Source organism: Octodon degus, unplaced genomic scaffold (assembly GCF_000260255.1).
Source record: "Octodon degus isolate 3935 unplaced genomic scaffold, OctDeg1.0 scaffold00189, whole genome shotgun sequence".
In the NCBI taxonomy this organism is placed as follows: domain Eukaryota; kingdom Metazoa; phylum Chordata; class Mammalia; order Rodentia; family Octodontidae; genus Octodon; species Octodon degus.
The window spans coordinates 3,510,187-3,519,857 of record NW_004524765.1 but is presented as its reverse complement, the minus strand read 5'-3'; the positions used below and the strand labels follow the sequence as shown (position 1 = coordinate 3,519,857).

General features: G+C 36.0%; 1 protein-coding gene across 1 annotated transcript; it reads left to right on the top strand.

Moving 5' to 3' along the window:
• The first annotated feature begins 411 nt into the window (after positions 1-411).
• On the top strand, positions 412-1,359 carry LOC101577937 (olfactory receptor 11G2-like). The gene has a single exon (XM_004644012.3). The coding sequence runs from the start codon at positions 424-426 to the stop codon at positions 1,357-1,359; it is 936 nt and encodes a 311-aa protein (XP_004644069.1). The 5' UTR covers positions 412-423.
• Positions 1,360-9,671: the final 8,312 nt, after the last annotated feature.

The window sequence follows — 9,671 nt, the reverse complement described above, 5'->3', positions numbered from 1 at the left end:
GATTCATAGTGCTATAATACAACCAAGGGTATCCCACCTGGGTGTGGTAGCCTGCTTCGAACATAGGAGATAGAAAGAGGGCTGCTGTTGTGCTTGGTTGCTGCTTGCCACTTTCACTTTTTTCTGTCTAGCATGAACAGCACTGAATTTCCCTTCTGCCGTGCCACCTTGTATTGCAACCAGAACATTAAGGGCTGAAAATTCTACTAACTATAAATCACACTAAAATTTTGGGTTTTTTGTTTTGGATTTCAGGCATTTTGGCTGAGTAATAGGGAAATTATATATACTATTTATATATTATATTATACATATATTATTGCTATCCATGTATTTTTTCTCAAGATTTAAATATAAATCCATATATCACCTCATTTATTGTACCATCCAACAATTGCTTATATGTTTACAGCTCACAGACACATGGCAAAATTCCACACCCCCAGCAACTCCAGCACCATCACTGGCTTCATCCTCTTGGGCTTTACCTGCCCCAGGGAGGGGCAGATCCTCCTCTTTGTGCTCTTCTCTGCTGTCTACCTCCTCACCCTCATGGGCAATGCTTCCATCATCTGTGCTGTGCGCTGGGATCAGAGACTACACACACCCATGTACATCCTGCTGGCCAACTTCTCCTTCCTGGAGATCTGGTATGTCACCTCCACAGTCCCCAACATGTTGGCCAACTTCCTTTCTGACACCAAGGTCATCTCCTTCTCTGGCTGCTTCCTCCAGTTCTATTTCTTCTTTTCCTTGGGTTCCACAGAATGCTTCTTCCTGGCAGTTATGGCATTTGATCGCTACCTTGCCATCTGCAGGCCTCTGTACTACCCTTCCATTATGACTCGACATTTCTGCACCAATCTCATAGTTAGCTGCTGGGTGCTTGGTTTCCTCTGGTTCCCAGTCCCCATCATCATCATTTCACAGATGTCCTTCTGTGGCCCCAGGATAATTGATCATTTCCTGTGTGACCCAGGCCCTTTGTTAGCCCTCACTTGCACAAAAGCTCCTGTGATAGAGCTTGTTATATCCATCTTAAATTCCCCTACACTGGTTATTCTCTTACTTTTCATCATGGGGTCTTATGCTCTGGTCCTAAAAGCTGTACTGAAGGTCCCTTCAGCAACTGGGAAAAGAAAGGCTTTTAACACCTGTGGGTCTCACCTGGTTGTGGTTTCACTATTTTATGGCTCAGTATTAGTCATGTATGGGAGCTCAACATCGGATCACGCAGCTGAGGTGCAGAAGATTGTGACCCTCTTTTATTCTGTTTTGACCCCTCTCCTTAACCCTGTGATATACAGTCTTAGGAACCAAGATATGAAAAAAGGCCTGCAGAAATTTTGGGGAACATAAAAAGCATTAACCAAAAGGCCATTAGACAATAAAACATATTTTTTGCCTCTCTGAACCTCTGAATTTATTTTTTAAAGAGTACAAAATGGTATTAAAACAGAAAAATTACAAGTCATACAGAATATCTCTTAACAAAATATTATGAATTTCACAGTGTGCTGTAATGCATAGGGTTGTTTCCATATAAGTTGTTCATATTAGCAGATACATGCATGCAAAATTAGAGGAAAAAAGAAATGTGTAAGAAATTAAGAGATAATGGACAACTGAAAAAAAGAGACAAAACAAATTAAGCATTAACTGCTCCTTTCCATAGACCAGAAGTCCTCAGTAAAGTTGTCCAACCCATCCTTACATTCATAGATATATCTCTTTTCCCACTTCCACTCCTGTCCTTCTTGGCTCAGTAACTTCTTCCTTTTGAACAGGTTCATTCTCTTTTCCCTGAAGCTATTGTACCCTTCAGATTTTATTTTCTCTTTCAGGTCTTGAGTTTAAATTAGGAGATTTAAAAATGTTAAGATTAGTGGTCCAATTCAACCCAGCTATTTCCCGCCTGGGTATTTTCCCAAAAGAACTGAAAACATTGCATCACACATATATATGTGCACCCATGTTTACAGCAGTGCAATTTGACATAGCTAGATATTGGAAACACATCATCTGAGCAATAAAATGTGGTATTTTTACACAATGGAGTATTATTCAGTTATAAAACAAGTTAGATTTGAGGCCTTTATCCGTAAATGAATGCAATTAGAGACCATACTCCTTAAGTGAAATAAATCAGACCCACATGTGTGAACCTCGTATTGTCTCCTTCAAATAAAATATATTTTAAAAATTTGTTTTATCCATAAAAGTCATCATCAAATTAAAACAAAAATCAAATGCCTACAAAGTTATTTCTGTTATTTTTTCGCAAGCTTCCTGACCATCTATTCTGTTGCTTAGCATACTTTAATTTTTAAGTTGAAAGCTTGATATTATCTTAGAAAGTAGTAAAGATAACAGATGCAGATACTCAAAAGAAGTTTAACTTTCTTCTATCCAGTAGCTAGAGTGGAGCACATTACTTTGATTTCATATAAAATTTCACTTATACATTTTAAAATATTCTGTGCTTGTTTGGATCTTCATCCTTGGTGTAGTACTTACACTAGAAATGTAACTTTATGAAAAGTGAGCTATACCCTGAATTCAAAGTCATAACTATGCAAATCGCTACCTGGTGCAGTCGGATGAGTATTTCATCTACATTTTATAGTTCTTGCTAGAAGTTACTTTTTGTCTAATACATGCTACTTAGTCATGACCATTACCAGAATGACTTGCATTCTGTGTCAAAATGCCATACATTGGCACTACTTCTCTCTCTCGCTTAGAGACGGTCTTGCAGCCTAAGTGAATGCAAGCCCACAAACCAGAGACATCTAGCCCTTGGAGCTGACAGAAACATGAGTCTGTGATGTGGACCTGCTTTTCATTTCACTGTAACCAGTTCCAAATCCCTGAGGACTCTTCTTTTGCAGAAACAGAAAGGTTACCTACAGAGCCAAAGAATAGATTTGGGATTTTTTTTTGTTTTTAGTGTTTTGTGTTTTTTTTTAATGAGAACAACCCAGATCAATAAAAAATATTTATATGAATTCCACAGGAAACTTGAGCTAGGTTTTCCCTCAACTTCCTCCTAGACTTGAGTAAAAGACCATCCTTTTTTTTACAGTGAACTTACCATTCAACATAAATACTTAAGTTGCAAAAGGATCTATTTACTAAGGACAACAATTTTCATGAAAAAAAATACGTATCTAGCAAATTTTCAAAAGCCTAAGTAGCTTCCCTTAAGTAACTGATGTTAAAGTTTTATCTTCAAAATTTCTCACTTTTTTGTTAGTTACCTCTCAGTTAAACTTGCTTTATTAAAATAAATAGCACTTGACAGTAAGAGAACAACACTCTATCCCAATAGAAAAAATAAATAAAAAGATACAAATTAACCACATTCTGAAATGGTTCTTAAACATGTGGAAAGAGCATTAACTCATCGATAAAAATGTCAAGGAAAAATAACCTAAAATCATATACTATTTGTATGCAGCAGAATTATAAAAATCAAAATGTTTGATAACATATTGTGTGGCTGGACATGGTGGTGTCGTTTCCCTCACACCTGGCTGCAAGCAGTACAACTTTTAAGCTCTATATAAGTTCACTAGGCCTCTTCTATCATAAGCTAAAGTGATATGGCCTTAATCCAGCACTTAGCTTTCTAAGTATGTAGGCTATAAGTATTTTCACATACACAAAAAAATGATGAAGAGACAAGAATAGTCTTATTGGCAATTCTACAATAGCACCTATTGATAAAAACATCACTTCTCAGTTATGGAAGAGAAATAAGGTCTGGTAAGATATCCACTAGATTACCATAGCTACAATTTTAAAATTAAAGCAGTCCTATTTGTATTCTCTCCAAGGCATATTAACTGAATAAAGCAACATGATTAGCAGAGTGCATGACAGCTACTATTTACATAAATGTTCATGATATCCAAGGAGAAGATCCAAGGTATTGATAATGGCATTATGTTAGGCAAAGAAATTGGTGTTTAAAGCACAAGAGAAGAGTAATTATTTTAAAATGAAGAAAATCTGTCAGGGGGATGAGCTTTCTGATTACTAGATGTAGGCAATAATTGTCTCTCAGTGGTTCTATGTTTCCATTTTTCTCTCTTCATTGAGAGAAAAATGGAAACAGGGTCCTAAGAGCTACTTAGTGCCACTTCACTCCCAACTCTTTAGTATCTTAGAAGAAAGATGAGGAATGTCTTCCTCATCTTAGGGCTCTACCACTGTAGTAGGTGTATCATATTTATACTTTGATATCATCTCTGCCACTTTTGTATTGCTTATTTTTATTTTTGGTAAAACACTTTTTTTCCTACAGAGTTCATAGAATTCTGGTAAAGATAGAAAATAAAATTGCAAGTGTTCTTTCATTAAATAGCATGATTACAATGAAAATCCCAAATACATGTAGCTATTGAAATTCAATACCATACTGAAAAGGTTATACAGTATAACTGTTTAGAATTTATTTTTATTATGCAAAGATGGTTCAATATATGAAAATTTCAAATGTTGCATAACATTAACAGAATAAAGAAAAATCACATGACTGTCTCAGTTAAGACAAAGCAGACTCTTGACAAAATTCAGCCTTTTCATAAGAAAGCTACTCAAGTAAGACTGGAAATAAACCATCTTAACGTAGGAGAGCTCATATATGAAAACCCACCGTATATATCACACTCAATGATTTTTTTTTAATCCTGAAAGCTTTTCTTCTCAAATTAGGAAGAAGAAAATTACACCAATTTTACCAATATTTTTCTTACCCAGATTTTTTAAAAAGAGAGTAAAAATAGTTTTAAAACATTAAAAGCAATACAGAATTTTATTAAACAGGATGATAAGAATTCAACCATGTTTTTTGTAATGTATATTGTTGTCTTCAAATTAATTGTTCAGTTACCAGATATAAGCATGCAAATTGGTCAAAACAAAATGAAAAAGAAAACAAATAATTTAAGTATTAACTGCTCATTTTAGACCAGTAGAGATCAGCAGTACAATTATTCAAGCCATCCTGTGTTCTCATCCCAGAAAGAATAGCTATCATCAAGAAGTCAGCAAATAGCAAATGCAGGAGGGGATGTGGACAAAAAGGAACCTATTTTCACTGTGGGTGGGAGTGTACACTGGTACAATCATTATGGGAAATCAGGGTATTTTTCCAGAAGAACTAAAAACATCATTGCACAGCAATATATGTGCACCCATGTTTAAAGCAGTACAATTTGTCATACCTAAATCTTGGAAATAACCCAAATGTCCAAGGAATGGATTAAAAAGATGTGGCATGTCTACACAATAGCATATTACTCAGCTATAAAAATGGTAGACTTAAGGCTTTTATAGGTAAATGGATGCAAATAGAGACCATACTCCTAAGTGAAATAAATCAGACCTGCTTGTATAAACATTGCATTTTCTCCCTAGTGTAGGAACCCAAAAGAGTAAGTAAAATCTAAAAGGTAAAATGGATACCGTGCAACCAAAGGAAACTGCTCATCTGAAGGAACAACTGGGATAAAGGAAGGAGAAAAGAAAAGAAAGAGAAGGAAAAATGTATTTATTTGTATGCTCAATTTTTATTCTTAGCGCCTGTTTACATAACATGATTCCATTCTTTGCGGAGAGTTGGTCCATGTACATTGCATACTTTCTTCGATTATCCTCCTGCCCTCCTTTCTCTGCCTGCTCCCTAAATATCTTAAACTCCTAGCTGTTTGGGCAAAATCTATCTCCCTACTTCCTATTATCTTTTACTTCATTCTTTGTTTGTATTCAGTTTCTCACATAAGAGAAACTATGCAAAATTAAAGCTTGCATCTCATTTATTTTATTTAACACTATAGCCTCTACTCATTGTTGAAGCCTTATAGGAAACCACCAGGAAGGAAAAAATAATAATAGAGAACATCTAAAATGAAAAAGGAAATTATATCTTTTCCTAGATGATATGTTATTTGTATAGAATCCTAAGGATTACAAAAATATCTCCAAAAAGTTGTTAGGAATAATGAATTAATTCAATCAAGTTATATAGATCAAAATTAACACACACAAACTACTTGCATGTTACACAAAATATGAGAAGCACATGAGATAATGCACATAAATTAATTACCTTGATTTAGCCGCTCCACAATATATATATCTCTCAGAACAACATATTGTATATGACAAATACATACAATTTTCATTTTTTCCTGTTTTTCATTTTAATTTATTTTAAAGAGAGTATAATAATTGATAAGAAATTAGAAACCCTAAACATTCAGAAGACCAGGATGAGAGGCATTCAACCATGGATTTTGTATTGCACACTGTTGTCCTTGTTGAATTTTGTCATCTAAAATAAACAAATTTTAAAAACCACTTGTGGCTGGGGAGATGGCTCAGTGGAATAAGCGCTTCCCTAGCAAGCTCAAGGGTCTGAGTTCAATCCCTGGTTCTGCAAAAAAAAAAAAAAATTAACAAATAATCTCATTTGCAATAGTGTTATAAACAATGAAATGCTTAGGAATAAACTTAACCAAGGAAAGCTGGAGAGATAGGTCAGTGGAACAAGTGATTGCCTGGTAAGCACAAGATCCTGAGTTCAATTCCCAGTACAAAAAAAAAAAAAAATTAAATGAACTTAAGCAATGAGATTCAAATCTTTGTACAATGAGGTCTGTAAAATGGTACTGAAAATAATTAAAGATGCTAATAATGGAGACTTGCCATGATGCCAACCAGAATTTCTACCAGTGCCAACTAGTGGAAGGAGTACATGTGGAATGGCCCAAGATGTGCACCACAAAGCAGAGCTACATGGGAACAAAGGGGAAAAGAGAGCCAGGTTCAGAGAAACAAACTGAAGGGAAAACTCACCAGTTCCAAAGCTAAAACTAGGGGCTTTTAGAAATGAAAGGGGAACCTTCCTGGACAATGGCACCCCTGATACCACTGGGCCATTGTACTGGAAACTTTGGGAGAGGATCCAAAGCCAGGGATGAATTGTTGGTCAGTGTCTTCATGTTTCAATCCTCCCCAATGGGGAAGGAAGCTATTAGCTGTGTCCATGCTAGAAAAACAGAATCAACTGTAATGATGATTGTAAAGTGCTAGAAAAACAAGAAATCCAAACTCAAAACTGGTGCAAGAAAGAAAATTATAAAAATCACAGGATTAATCAATAAAATTGAGGCTGAAATGTTACAAAGAGGTAATTGAGTTGGTTGTTTAGAAGGATAAACAAAATACACTCAGCAAAATGCCAAAGACCCATTTAGACATAATTAGAAATTAAAAACAGCAAAGTCACAATAGATGCCAGTGAAAGCATAGGATTATGGGTAACTGAATTAAAAATTAATGAACTGAAAATATAAAAGAAACTAATAGATTCCTAGATACTTAAGAAGCACAAAAGCCTGAACTGAAAAATATAAAAGGCTGAGCAGTGCAATAAGAGACAAGAAAATTAAGGTCATCATTAAAACAAAAAAATTAACAACTATGAAGAGCACAGGACTCAATAGACTCACTACTGAATTTCACAAGAACTTCAAGGAAAAAATCAATATCAACATTTCTCAAAATGTTTATCAAATTGATTGGGCAGAAGAGTGCTAAAATAACTTTGGGGGACTGGACAAATTTCACAAGAACTTCAAGGAAATATCAATATCAACATTTCTCAAAATGTTCATCAAATTGATTGGGGAGAACAGTGCTAAAATAATTTGGGGGGGTTGGACAAATAGATTGGTAGATTAAAGTGCCTACTTAGGCAAACACAGGGGCTAGGCCAGTCCTGCCCCCAGGGCAGGCTGAGATGGCCATTGCGACTGGGCCTGGTGGTGCACACCTGTAATCCCAGCTTTTTGGGAGGCTGAACACAGGTGGATTACTACTTGTCTGATCTACATAGTGAGACCCTGTAGATTTAGTAAAGGTCTACAGAGTCTGTTGTAGACACTTACTAAAATACAAAAAAAGGGTTTGCTGTCCCTTAGCTCAGTTATTTAAGTGCCTGCTTAAACAAAGAAGTCAGGCTCAAGATGTTGTGGTTCTATCATCAGATCTGCAAGCCAAACCAGACCTGCCCTGAAGGCATTCTGAGGTGGTGCGGGGGGGATCCTTCTGCCCTTTTGAGGGCAGGGAGATGGCTCAGGAGAATAAGCACTTCCCTGACAAGCACAAGTACCTGAGTTCAATCCCTGGTTGCACAAAAAAAAGAAAGAAAAGGAAAGAAAGACAAGACAAAAGAAACTATTATTTGAAGTGAGGTTTGCTTTTTTTAAATAACTTTATTGAGAAACAAATAGTAATGAGACAGTTTCAAAATCAATTACTAGCACAGTTTCAATAATTAATATATTGTATATTGTTGTCTTAGTGGTTATTCATTGTACAAGATGCAGACATGCTCTCCTGTCCACAGACACAATTAGAAAAAATCTCTCTATTCACTGAATTAAGAGAATGCAGCTGTATATCTCTCCTATTTTGTGTATACAGATACCAAATGGTCATTCATTTGTATTCCCTTTTTTGTTTAGTTTTGTCAGAGAAGGGTATTTCATTGTCATTTAAATATTGTAGGTGTGTGAGTTCAGCAAAATATTCCAATATAGTCCAGTAGTCCACAATAGTGGTGGGTTTTCCATAAGATTGGCAATGTCAGAAGTTTTGTCTTGAGCCTTTTACAGCTCAGCCTATTAATATGGCTTTACTTTTTATACTTTGTATTTATACTTTTCTGCTGGATGTTTAAGAACAAGAGAAGCAAGGTTTACCTTGATGCCAAAACCAGACAAGTGCTTCTGCCTTGGATGTGGACGACCTGGAGGCCTTCCCAGCTCTGGCCTACCTGGATGCCTGGAGACATCTGGTTCCTCAGCAGATCCTCTTGATCAAAGTTTTGTGCATGCTTAAGGATCCCAAACAACTAAGAAATTTTTTTTTTAAAATGACTGTCATTCATACTATTCACACCTAAAGACTGAATTTTATGTTTTGAAAATGAACTTCTCTCACTGCACAGAAGTTAACAAGTACGGTAATCAGCTTTGTATTTAGAAATGTTTTGGTAACGGAGATTTTCTCATAATTTTCAGAGATTATGCATACTTCATGATCCTTTTGTATTGCTGCTTACATATATGCATTTCCAAACTTGAAATACAAGTGTGAACAGTGTGTACCAGTGTGAAAATAAAAGAAGAAAAAAAATGTTCAACATCATTGGTCATTCAAGAGATGTAAATTAGAGCTGAAGAGATAGCCCTGTGATCTAAATACCTGCCTGGACAGTGCAAGGACTCAAGTTAGACCCCTGGCACTGCATGCTACACTGGCCCTGGAAACCTGGGCATGCAGTGCCCTCCACCAAAACCAGGTGTAGTGGTGCACACCTGTAAACCCAGTGCAGGGGAAAACAAAATAAGAGGATCACTAAGAGTCTAAGCTGCATAGTGAGATCTTGTACCAAATAAATAAATAAATTGAAGATTAAAAAAATTTTTAAACAGATGCAAACTAAAATAACACTAAAATTCCATCTCATCCCAGAAAGAATGGCTATCATCAAGAAGTCAACCAACAACAAATGCTGGAGGCTGTAGGGAAAAGAACCCTCCTAGGCTGTCCGTAGGAATACAGACTAGTACAACCACTGTGAAAGGCAGTACTGG

What these genes read in the sequence shown, in the direction of transcription:
- LOC101577937 (XM_004644012.3), top strand. Translation starts at nt 424, where the DNA reads ATGGCAAAATTCCACACCCCCAGCAACTCCAGCACCATCACTGGCTTC.